This window comes from Stylophora pistillata, chromosome 9 (assembly GCF_964205215.1).
Source record: "Stylophora pistillata chromosome 9, jaStyPist1.2, whole genome shotgun sequence".
In the NCBI taxonomy this organism is placed as follows: Eukaryota; Metazoa; Cnidaria; class Anthozoa; order Scleractinia; family Pocilloporidae; genus Stylophora; species Stylophora pistillata.
In genome coordinates, this window is record NC_142527.1 from 9,145,201 (window position 1) to 9,157,995 (window position 12,795).

General features: G+C 39.3%; 2 protein-coding genes and 1 pseudogene across 3 annotated transcripts; 2 read left to right on the forward strand and 1 right to left on the reverse strand.

Moving 5' to 3' along the window:
- Positions 1-1,598: 1,598 nt before the first annotated feature.
- Positions 1,599-5,098, reverse strand: LOC148723119 (RYamide receptor-like). Of its 2 annotated transcripts, XM_088732031.1 has the most exons (3): positions 4,428-5,098; positions 4,274-4,330; positions 1,599-3,634 (listed from the first exon to the last, which is right to left on the reverse strand). In XM_088732031.1, the coding sequence occupies exon 3, from the start codon at positions 3,605-3,607 to the stop codon at positions 2,594-2,596; it is 1,014 nt and encodes a 337-aa protein (XP_088588157.1). In that variant the 5' UTR covers positions 3,608-3,634; positions 4,274-4,330; positions 4,428-5,098; the 3' UTR covers positions 1,599-2,593. The 2 variants fall into 2 exon arrangements, with proteins under 2 accessions (XP_088588157.1, XP_088588158.1); XM_088732032.1 differs by lacking the exon at positions 4,274-4,330.
- A 2,666-nt stretch (positions 5,099-7,764) lies between these two features.
- Positions 7,765-8,605, forward strand: LOC148723120 (uncharacterized; annotated as a pseudogene).
- Positions 8,606-10,386: 1,781 nt separating this feature from the next.
- On the forward strand, positions 10,387-10,905 carry LOC148723121 (uncharacterized). Its single transcript, XM_088734402.1, has one exon. It carries the CDS (start codon positions 10,387-10,389, stop codon positions 10,903-10,905), a length of 519 nt encoding a protein of 172 aa, XP_088590528.1.
- The last annotated feature ends 1,890 nt before the right edge of the window (positions 10,906-12,795 follow it).

Here is a 12,795-nt window from a genome sequence, read left to right on the forward strand (position 1 = left end):
ATAACGGGAACGGGAGCCTGGGACTGATTCACATAACAATACAAAATTGCGGATGACAAAACGGTAATAGGGTCTGAGTACCAGTATAAAGCAAGCGCTCTTCGAACGCGGTCGGGCAATAAATAAAGCTTTTATTGAGATGTTTTTGACGTAACTTTGACCTCAAAATTTCAGTTTTGACGCTAATAAAAAAATGTATTATTGGGAAACCATGAAAGAACGATTAGCCTTTAGTGGAAGCAAAAAAATTATCTAGTATGTCATTTTATTTCTTGGTGATTTTATAGAGTTGAACAGCTGTCAGCCATTGACGGAACTACATTGTGTGGGGTAATTTAGTATCCCAAGTAATATTGCACCCAAAAAACAAAATGCAATTCTGTCCATTAACAGGCAGGAATACAGAAGGGCCAGAATATTGATTAGAATTTCCTCTTCCATCAAAGAAATTACATAACAAAAGCTTCTCTCATCTATTTGTTCTTTCGATTGTCTTATTCTGTCTACAGATAAAAACAATTGAAATGAAAATAAATGGACGTTTGATAGCATTTGGTATTTTAGCGACGTGTAGGTCAGGACCTGTGTGAATAATTGATAAGGGAGACATCAGTCAAGCTTTTGAATAGCAAATACTGTTGTTGCTTTCTTTTTCCTCAGTAAAAACAGCAAAAACAGTTTTTAGAATCATTGAGAACATAAACGTCAATGGATATGAGCGATACGTTGTTGCTTGGTTATTGAGTCTTACATATTTTCAAAGTGCCACTCAGTACACTTACATAAGTGCCTTAATTAGCACGACTAATGGTAAAGGACCTTATTAGTAAGGTTTCATAGCAGGTGGACTGACCATAATTCCGAATCTCGCTTTTATGCGGACGCTTTGAGAATAAATCTTATTAACCACGACTCTTTGTAAAAGATTAATGATAGAAACAGTACCGTCTTATTTCAAAATTCTCTAATAAAATGATGTCGCAGTAATACAAAATAAAAAGAGCCAGGTTTACTGCCTTTCGCGCGCAATCGGTAACCCGACTCGTTTCGTTTAACACGAATAACTTTGGAAATAATTATCTAGAAGTACCCTTCAAAAGGCTTCGTCGAGATCTGAATCGTTCGACGATGAAAGGATGGTTTGTTGGCTCTGACCCTCACGAAGACAAAGTTTTCCTGTGGACTTTTAGCACATAAAAAAGAAGACTGAACAAGAACAAAAGTTTAATTGAAAAAAGATCTCCGTAAACCCCTCTTCCTCCATTGACATTTCACATGTCTATCGCACAGGATCTTGATGGAAATATAATCGAATAAAGTTATAGCTATTCAAAAAAATTCTTTTTTTAGTCGAATAGTTGTTTCGTTCACCTGAAGTTCTTTCTCTCCCCCCCCCCCCTTCCAGTTTGGATACATAAAAGACATATTGAATGTCGAAGACCAATTAATGGTATAATATGGCCACATCTTCTGAGTTACTACGGTTTTTCTAACTAAACGTTTCTGCCATGCCCGTCCACTAAAGCTAAAAGGACAAGAAACATCCTAGGATATCCTACCGGCATCCCACAGAAAGAAAAACATTGATAGAATTATCATCAGAGGACGTTATCCTTGTTATCATTTATTTTTACTTTATTTTCCAATTTAACAAAGTTAGACTATCCGAGGCGTTCCATGAAGCCGGTTATACTGAAATAAAGAGAGAAATTATGATTACGAAAATACAACGCATGCGAATAGACCTGACTAGCGCTACCAGAAGCACTGAAGAAAAACGATCATTTACAGGAATTCAAAACAAGGATACTCAGCTTTCTCTCATACCTAAACTTACAATCTAAATCAACTCCGGGCCCTGTTTCTCGAAGGTCCCGCTAACATAACAGGTCCGTAAAGCTGTTCTGGTTTCACTTAAGATGGGAGTTTCAAACGTTTTGGGAATTATACAATAAAGCTGGCAGCTAAAGAAACAAAATGGACCGGTCATGAGGTCAGAGCCTGCTTCTTTATTCTTCATCTTTTGGTAGGAAGGACTTTCGAGTAACGGTCCCTTGGAAACATATTTTGCAATGATCGTTTTTGAAAAATCCTTCCTTCGCCACTTGTTGTAAGTCTGCTAGCAAGTATTAGCTGATAAGGGAACCCTTGTTATGATATTTCTTTTGCCTTTGTGCTATCTATAAATTCTTGTTAAATTGACAAGTTAATGGGATTAAATCCCTCGTATAAGTAGCTCGACTGTCTAGGTTTTTTTTACTAATTTTCTCAATGCAAGTTTTTTCTTTCTTACATGCGGCCTTGCCCTCAACATATCTTGTTTTCTTAAGTGCTCTCGTCAGTGCATGAAAATGGCCATGGTTGGATCGTTCGGAGAAGCCAGCTAGTTTGCTTTTAGTTATTACCGTTTGCGAGGTCTTATCAACATCTCAATTATGTTATTCACCTTCTGACATCCTGCTACACGTAGTTTCTACTTCTATCACCTTTTCGATTTTCCTTTTAATTACATTGATCCTGCAGAGTTAAAACTTATATGATTTTTTTTCTTTATATTAAGGTAATGGAGTTAGTAATGACTAAATGATTTAGATTACAGTCTTGATTCTTCCCGGACAGCTCCATCTTCAGATTGTAAAACGACATGTGATGTTTGGACGCTAAGACTCGGAGGTGACTGGCTCCTTTTTCTAGTCACCATTCTTACAAATGCTGTATTGATCTTGGTGCTCAGGGAAATGTACAGCCATGGGTTGATGGCGCTGTTGGCGTGACCAAACCAAAAACACACAAACATGACAATCGGCTGAAGCTCAACCTCAACTTTCCATGCTTGCATGACAAATATCATGTGCACCACTTGTGCAGGAAGCCAGCAAAAGGAAAACGCGCAGGTTACAATGATGAGCATTCGAACCACTCTTCTCTTAGATGTTTCGCGTTGCTCTCGATTCCCTGTTAAATGCTGATTTCCAGGTGCGGCATGGAACCATAACCTCTTTGCAGTTACAGTGTACAGAAAAGAAATAACACTCAAAGGAATCAGATAGTTCAACACCCCAAGGTAGAGGAATAGGCCTCGGATAGCCCTTCGTGGATCACCCAAAACATAAACGGATAGCATGCATTGGGAGTTATGGTCTTCCACTCTTTGAATAGCTGGAAAAATGGACATTGAAGCCAGTGAAAAGATCCAAATAAACGGAACAGTTAGTTTAGGTTTCCGAAACCAAACATAGCGTCGGAGGGGATGAACAATGGCATAGTACCTGTCGACTGCCATGACTGTCAGGCAGAGGATGGACGCTGTTAATGTGGCATAGGCAATGTATACCACACCTTTGCACAAGACTTCTCCAAGTACTCCTGGTATCATCCACAAGCCGTCTGTGTGTACTTGGGCAATCGACCAAGGCATCACAATCAATGCCACTAGCAAATCGGCAATGGCCATGTTGACGAACATGAAGCTTGTCAGTGATCTTACTTCAGGTTTCTTCCACACGATGTAGATGAGGAAACCATTCCCTGCAAATGTTACGAGCATCGTAATGGCGTAAAGGACTGTGAGGATGATCCCTTCGATCTCTTCAAGAACTGATGTCATGCTTTTTGCTTCGTCTGTTATTAAACTCTAATGGAATGAGAGAATTTTTATTTTTATGAATTATGTGTAAACGAAACTTTCGTGATCCTTTAATTCAATTCGAAACAAACAAACAGGGATGGAGAGAAAGGAATCGATTGCGAACTCCCACGAAAAATAAAACTACGCAATTTATATTTATTTGAGTTGATTTTACTCCTATTAGAGCAACGATCTTTTGGGATGTCAACGGAGTTTCGGGAAACAGGTAAATGTGGGTTCTCATTATAGATCATTAGCAATATATCAAAGAATTAAATTACAGGTCATGCCCTAGCTCCAGGCTCATGTTTAGGTTTAAGTTAAAAACACTCCGATTTTATTTCTTAATTCTGTTGACCTTCACCACTCCCATTCTGGATGTAAATACTGGTCTTCATGGATAGTGTCCTAACGAAGTCAGTGGTCACCCTTATCGTAATGCAAAATCCCGCATGTTTTCTAACAGGAGCTATCCCGCTGATAAACGAAGACTCTACAAAAATATTTTTTCAAGTTTCATTCTGATTCCTTCATTCTCTCACATTACGTTATTAATTGTTCTTTTCGTGTGAAGATCAAACATATTAAGAAAATAAAACATAAATTGAGAAATTTTGAATGCCTCATCTTAGCATTGTAATATACCTGTAATTGACTGAAATGAAAACTACTGCCAGCCTATTGACTTGGGACTTCCCCGTTCTAAATTATGAGAAAGGAAGAATAGAAATACACTTTAAGAACACTGATACAAGAGTTGTTTTAAGGGTGATCTAAGGTATGACACATTACCATTTACCTCAAGGAATTTGAAGAAAAGTCTGATAAACAGGCTTCATGCTTTAGACCAAGGTTTGGAGAATTAGCCTGATTCCTTACGGATGTAAACGTGTTGAAGCCTGATCAGTCCATTAATCATTTCAGTCAAGGAGATTCATCTTTCAAATAAATTTGTCTCACACGCAAATCACCTTGCGGCTGGACAGGAATTCAATACTTTCAAGGTTTTATGCTTTTACACTTCCAAAAATTAAAAACACCGCTTACTTGTTAAAACCACGTACAGAACGCTTATACGTCTTCCGCTCTAACAATCAAGAGAAATTACGAAGCACAACACTCAGCCCTATATATTGTGTTAAAAATAGTGAAATTTCAACCGACGAAACCTGTAGGTAGTTCAGTTGGGTTTACAGCGGGCGGTGCAGTTATAATTACACTTATACTTCCTTTTCTTTACGACGTGTATTTTGTTACTTAATTTTTTTTTATAAATTTAGTTTTAGCGCCACTAGTTACTCAGTTGAAGCACTCTCCCGTGTTACCCTCGTTCAATAAAGTTGATTGATTGTTTGATTAATTGAAATGTGTGTTGTCAAATATAGACGTGGCGTTTTTGGCTGTAACACCTGGCTTATTGCATCTTGCAGTGGGATAGATTCTAATATATCGCTCAAATATGACATACGAAACTTTATACCACAAGAAAGATACCGGCACTAAACACGGTAGCGATGGCGCTTTAGGTTACTCATTACTCTTGATCTTATTACTGCGGGAAGGTGACGCATTTTTACACGCACACACGCGTAAGGATGGTACAACTGTAACTACCACAACTTTTAGAAAGAAATTTTAGGTCTGAGTTGTTTGGTTCTACTTTAAAAAGTAATACATCTGGAAGTATTCTAAATCTTAACTAATGTTTCCAACTAGTGGTAGCGATGGCGCTTTAGATTACTCATGACTGTTTATTTTATTACTGCGGAAAAGTAGCGCTTTTATGTACGCACACACACGTGATGTTAAGCAAGAATCGCATGGTAGGATGGCAAAACTGTAACCAGCACAACTTTTAAAAAGATAGTTTAGGTTTGGGTTGATTGGTTGTTTAGAAGAAATAATATATCTGGAGTCGTTCTAAATGGTAATTAATGTTTCCAACTAGTGGTAGCGATGGTGCTTTAGGTTAGTCATGGCTGTTGATCTTATTACTGCGGAAAGGTAGCACACTTATACACACATTCACGCGCGATGTTAAATTTAAAAAAAAGTAAAAGATAACACATCTTTTAAAAGAAAGTTACGTTTTGAGTTGATTGGTTGTACAAACTTTATATCTGGAGGTGTTCTAAATGGTAATTCATGCGACAAAGTTTCCAATTTTTTAAACAGCCCGTATGAACAGGTAAAACAGGTTTTTTTTTAATTTATCTGGTCATTGTGAGTCACAAAGTTGAATAATAATAATTATATATAAAATATTTCCTCTACTAAAGAAAACTGAAGCTTAATTAAAAAAAAGGAGCTAGTTCTGTTCCTCGAATTTGTAGATTTTGCATTGCAGGTGCTCTGCATTTAAATTAACATCCCACTATTTATTTTCCTCATGGCTTCAGGAACCGGAAGACCAAACAAACGATTTTACGTTTAATAAGTATGAAAATTGGAGAAAAAGTTGGAAAAATAGTGAATAGGGAAAATGATTATTGTTTTTTTGTTTTTGTTTTTTTTTCAAATACTTTCCTTGTGACTTTATCGAAACGTCGTAGCATCATTTTCCAAACAAACGTAAGGCAGCTGTAAGTCATTGTCAGACCTCAATAGAGATAACTAATGCACTGTCTTAACCAATCACAAATAAGTCTATTTGTACTAAATAGAAGTAACCAATACTTGTAATAATAATACACAAAGTAAATCTGGATGCAAGGATGCTTGCAACTGTGTTTTATATAAAATTTTATACTACAAATGGGTTGATGATTTCATAAATTCCCTTCCTGATAGTTCAGAAAAAAAATTCGTTATGGAAATTATTTTTAAGGAAATAAGGTATAAGTGTCTAAAATAATCAAAAGGCGCATTTTTTTTTCACGCAAACAAACATTTTAGGTAAAAAAAAACCTGCACCTGGAAACTGGAACATATTTCCCTTGTGTTTATCATTTAACTTAAAAACTCAGAAATTTTGATGTGAAATAACTTCAAAATAAAAAAGTTATAGAGTCCGTTACTGATTTTAACAAAACTTTCTCATCAACGAACCTCTTCTTTTAAGAGGGGTGTCATTAAGACCCATAGCTAAAACCGAGAAACATTAAATCTACTTCAACTCTATCTAATTATTCATAAGTTTTAAGAGTTTGCAGCCTGAGTTACACTTCCTTGGAACAACTAGCTCTAACTGTGTTGCTACGGTCGTAGCAACACAGTCGGCCATCCCTCTTTGATGAAAACTTTACTTACGCTTAGCGAACTCGGGAGCTTGAACGTAAAACAGAAATATAGCAACGTAACTCCAGCACAATTGGCCTTACTGATTGCAGGAACACTTTGCACAGCGTTATCATTTCCTTTCATTGTGACCTCCTTGTTGGCTTCATAATCAAACGACAGTAAGTACAACAGCACATTTTTTATTAATTTGATGACAAACTTACCATTCAGTAAGCTCCTATGCTTTTCGTTGTCCCTTTTAAACAAGCGTTACAACTCAGCATTTAAGAGCAAATCCGTGCAAAAATCAAACATTGCATGGCAAAGTTAAAAAAATAAAATTCGCTGCTCTTTTGCGTGCAAGTAGCCTTTAAAAAGTACACAATTGCTGTGCAGTTTTTTCCTTAAAAAAAGTATTTGCTTCCAAAAACGAAAACGTTTCGTTTTCAGTCCTGGAATCTGTAACGATGTTAATTTATGTATGTTTAGTTAATTTATACAGTTTACCTTACATCTGAGTTCCCGTATGTATTTGTCCGCTTCGCTTGATGTGCACTTGGCTTACAAGATTACATGTTGTTTTTAGAGTCTCTGGTGTTTCACTGTCTGTCTTAGCAAACAAGTTACATGGTGTCAGGAGTGGGATCCTGGTTCCTAAATCCGTTGCCATATAGGGATTACCGCTCAGTGCACTGGAAAACGTTCTTCAGAGAAATATACTCGCACGCACGTGGTCGAACAACTCTGAACTGTTATCAAATTCTAAAGGATAGTCTCCGGTCTCTACTGTATTCCGAAATAGCCACCCGACAACTTCGTCACAAAGAATAGCGAAAGGCAATGGTATGGGGAATTGTCTTGTGTCTTCGGAAGGAAATCCCAGCTGAAGAAATCTAACTAAATTCAAAATACTAAGTATGACCGAGGGTAGCGGCGCTTCTGTACAAGCAAAAGAAGCCGTCGTACAACCAAATCTGGTACAAATCTCAATAAACATCCCATTACCCTCAAAATTGGAGCTTACAGGGGATTTGGCGACGAACTGGAAGAAATTTTACCGTGCCTGGAATAACTATGAAACTGCTGCACGTTTAAAAGATCCTGAAAACCATATTGCAAACAAATATCTGAGGACTGCCACACTGCTAACCTGTATTGGCTCAGATGCTCTAGATGTGTACGAAGGCTTAGAATTTGCAGATGAAGCTGATAAGAAGGACACTGATGTTGTTCTCCAAAAGCTACAGTACTATTGCATCGGAGAGACAAACGAAATATACGAGAGATATCGATTTAAAAAAAGGGACTAGGAGCCTAACGAATCTCTGGATCCTTACGTCACGGCACTGCGCACGTTGGCTAGGACATGTAACTTCGGATTTTTAGAAAACAGTCTAATTAGAGACAGAATTCTCATTGGAGTAAGAGACTATCATGCACGCAAGAATCTTCTACAAGCCTCCAAACTCAAACTGAAAGAATGCATTGACACCTGTAGATCATATGAGACCGCAAGCCAACAACTAAAAGAAATTCATCAGGAGGAAGTCAGCGCCATTAGTCAGGCCAACGAGAAGACACCTCTGCCCCCCATAGGAGAGAGAGAAATCCGCTGCAAGTTCTGCTCCAAAACTCATGTCTGGAACAAGCTTAAATGTCCTGCATGGGATAAGACTTGCTCTAAATGTGGAATTCAAAACCACTTTGCGGTGGCCTGCAAAACCAAACTGTCTCAACCCGCTTTGGCCACGTCCTCTAAACGCCCCACACCGTGACATGTGCAGGCCAGTGCATGCAGTGGAAGATTCTGACTTGGATGAATATGTTACTTGAGTCGACGTCAAGAAACAAGTCTGTGCTGTGGAAAAGCCTAATCATAAAGACAAACTGCTTGCGGTAATAATGTTAAATGGTCACCGAGTCCCATTCCAACTGGACACTGGTGCCACAGTGGACATCTTACCCGAAGAATCCTTCAAAGAAGTATATGGTGAAGACAGTCTACCCCTGCTGGACAATACAGAAGTAACTCTTGTTATGTACAACAAAACAGAGGGAAAGCCAATTGGCAAGAAACGTGTTCAAGTTGTGAACCCCAGAGATGGAAAAAAATACAGCGTGAAATTCGTAGTTATAGTGGGGAATGGGAAGCCACGGCTTGGTTTACGAGCCAGTGAGCAAATGCAACTTATATCTGTGGTCCGACAAAACATCATGGCTCTTCAAGCGGAAGAACCATCGCAGAGCAAAACACTACTTACGACGGAATCTATTCTCGAAGAATACGCCGATGTATCCAGAGGAGAAGGACAGTTAGAAGGTGACCTCCACCTGGAAATTGACCCGAACGTACCACGAGTCCAACTCCCAACAAGAAAGGTGCCGATCGCCCTTAAAGAAAAGCTAAAAGAGAAAATAAATCGCTTGGAAGGCCTTAATATCATTACGCCAGTAAATGTCCCTACCTCTTGGATATCAGCAACTGTCTTCACCCTGAAGAAGAATGGCAATGTTCGACTGTATGTGGATCTCAAACCACTTAACCTAGCACTCAAACGGAATCACTACCCTCTGCCGACAATCGAGGATGTCCTTCCTGAGCTCTCAAACGCAAGATGCTTTACTGCGTTAGACGCCAAAAATGAGTTTTGGCATGTGTCCTTAGACGACGAAAGTAGTTACGCAACCACATTTGGCACTCCGTGGGGAAGATACAGATGGCTTCGAATGCCATTTGGGATCTCACCGGCCCCTGAAGAATTCCAGCGAAGACTGGATCAGGCATTAGCAAGGCTAAATGTATGCAAGACGATCGCTGATGACATCCTCATATCTGGAGGATGTGGAGCTAACGATAATGAAGCAGTAAAAGACCCCGACGACAAAGTTATTAATTGCTCTCTTCCAACGATGCCGAGAAAAAGGTGTGAAGCTAAACAAGGGAAAACTGCAGCTTACGCTTAAGGGAGTGGCCTACATGGGTCACATGCTCTCTGCAGAGGGGCTGCAACCTGACCCTGAAAAAGTCAAGGCAATCAAAGAGATGCCAGCACCGACCGACAAACAGAGCATCCAACGTTTTTTAGGGATGACTAACTACCTGCAAAAGTTTGCTCCGAGACTTTCAGAGGTCATGATTCCTCTACGCGAGCTCACCAAAAACGACAGCGAGTTCCAATGGGATAAGCAGGTTCATGATGCAGCCCTGGATGAGACAAAGAAGATCCTTTCTACGACTTCAGTCCTAAAATACTTTGGCCCAAGTGCCACACCCACACTACAATGTGATGCCTCCATGCATGGCCTGGGAGCATGTCTAATGCAAGACGGACATCCAGTCGCATATGCATCCAGGTCTCTGACCCCCACAGAGGTCTAGTATGCGCAAATCAAAAAAAGAGCTACTGGCCATAGTATTCGGAATGGAGAAGTTTGAAACCTACCTGTATGGAAGGAAAGTGCTGGTCGAATCTGATCACAAGCCCTTGGAGGCAATCTTCAAGAAAAACCTCCTGAACGCACCCTAAAGGCTACACCGAATGCTCCTTAGACTCCAACGCCATGAGTTTGAAGTCTCCTACAAAAAGGGAACCTCCCTTCTTATGGCTGATCCTCTGAGTCGCGCGCATCTGACGCCTAAGGAAGCTACTGAGGATCAGGAAGATGTCATGACAGTCTCAGATACTAGGTTTCCAACGGAGATAGAAGCAGAGCGAGTGAACATGCTACAGTATCTTCCAGTCAAAGATGAAACTCTTCGCCAAATCCAAAACCTTACTCAAGAAGACGCTATCCTCAAGACCCTCGCTTGCGTCATCAAACAAGGCTTGCCAGAAAGTAAGCTCTATCTCCCACTGGAAGTTCAAGACTACTTTCCATTCAAAGAGGAACTTGCTCTCCAAAATGGAGTTATTTTCACAGGAGACCGTGTTGTCATACCGTTTCAAATGAGAGCTGAACTCAAAAGAAAGCTACACTCCAGTCATCTGGGAATACAAGCATGCCTGAGACGGGCACGGGAAACGTTCTACTGGCCTGGTGTGTACAAAGAGATTTAAGAACATGTCTCCCACTACCAAGTCTACAATTCATACCACCAAGGGCAGCAGAGGGAGCCCATGATCTCACACCCAGTACCATCAAGACCGTGGCAGGTCTTTGCCGTTGATCTCTTTGAGCTCCAGGGCCAGGATGACCTTTTCACCACTTATTATTACTTAAATTTCTTTGAGTAAATACAGGCGTTTAGTTATACTTTTAAAACTTCCTGAAGAAGTCTACGACAGTTAGATGAAACGCGTCGGAAAATAAATACAATTTTACAACTACTCTTCGCAGAAATGCTGCTCACTAGTCTATATTTAGAAAATTAAAAAATATAAAAATATAAAAATTGTTCTGTAATCTACGTGAGATCGATCCCAAGGTATATAAATTGTACCGTCTGATGGTCCAAATTTGTAATTAGCTGATGAAATTCGCATTGGAACCATAAATCAGTTAAAAACGATCCATTTGGAGAAATCTTAATTCCTTTTTCACGAAGGCGGGACCAAGAAAATATGTTAGGCCAGGTGAGGATTCGAACCTCGGTTCTTTAACAGCCTCTTTTTTTTTATTCTTAGCAGAATCAAATGAATGAAAAGTCTATCTCATGCATTAGAGAGCCAATCCTATTGTATTACTCTCTCAAAACCCGGTTTGTTTTCTATCGGCAAGTGATAGAAAATGCAGAGAAGTAATATGTTGAGTAAGAAAAGTTAAAAATATATCTTGATTAAAACATCTATGGTAAACAATCCCCAGTAAAAGGCACTTTCGATATGCTGATTCTGGAAGCATTGACAGGATGGTTATCATGCCCGTACGAACCTAGATAAATGGGTGACAATTACGAACTTCAAATGTGTCTCCCAACCAAAATGTTCTCACAAACCTGTATTTGATCGCGCTCACACTTTTTAAACGTTTCCTCCTTCAATTCAAAGAGCGATGCCCTCCAGTGAATGCACGAAGCACGAGGAACCAAGAATAGACTTTCGCTGTGTTGACGCTCAACAAATAAACCTTGATGACGTCTGTTTTTCAACATTTCACAGTTTCAGTTATGAAATACGTCTATCAAAGTTGTTTTATTTTCGAATGATTGTTCTTATTTTCTTAAGATTGCATGGATAGTTAAAAAAATACTAATTATTCAAAAAATGCTTCTGTTCAGGATTCCCTGTTATTCACATTCCTATTTATTCCTGAAGGTTGTTTTTCCTGAAGACATATTCTAAATTTTTAACCTAAGGTGACCTTCAATGGTTATTTTACGATTTTGATTCAGCATGTCATTTTCAGTTTAGATTCAAACGTGATTCTGGAGACTGCACTTGATTTAGGAAAGGTAAATATGTCGCCTCCCAGTTAGGTCAATTAGTTAGAGCGTTGTACTGTTGCGCGGTAGGTCGAGAATTCGAGCCCCGGCCGGACCAACACTCAAAGTCTTAAAATAACTGAGGAGAATGCGCTACCTTTCTACCATATCAAGAAATGGATAGACATTCTAGTCTTCTCGGATAAGGACGAATAAACCGTAGGTCCCGTCTCTTGCATCTATTAATTAGTTAATTTGGTTAGGCAGGGGACGTTAAAGAGCCCACTCTCGAGATTACTGTGATGTGGTCTGGCCTTCTGGAAATTGGGGGCATCTGTTAGTTGCGTTTATTCATTTTAAACTGCTACAAGCAGTCTGGTGAGGTCCCTCGCACAATGTTGTAAGATTGGCCCTGAAAAGCCCCATGAAGAGTGGTCAACTAACGTATGTATGTACATATGTATGTGTGTATGTACGTGACCAGAACATGACAAGTGCAGATCACAAAAATAGAACAATGAAAGGTTCCTTCTTTATAAAAAATGAAAATGAAACATCCTCCTGAAACTTGCAATTGATATGGATA

Coding starts and splice junctions, on each gene's coding strand:
- LOC148723119 (XM_088732032.1), bottom strand. CDS start 3,607: ATGACATCAGTTCTTGAAGAGATCGAAGGGATCATCCTCACAGTCCTT.
- LOC148723121 (XM_088734402.1), top strand. CDS start 10,387: ATGCTCCTTAGACTCCAACGCCATGAGTTTGAAGTCTCCTACAAAAAG.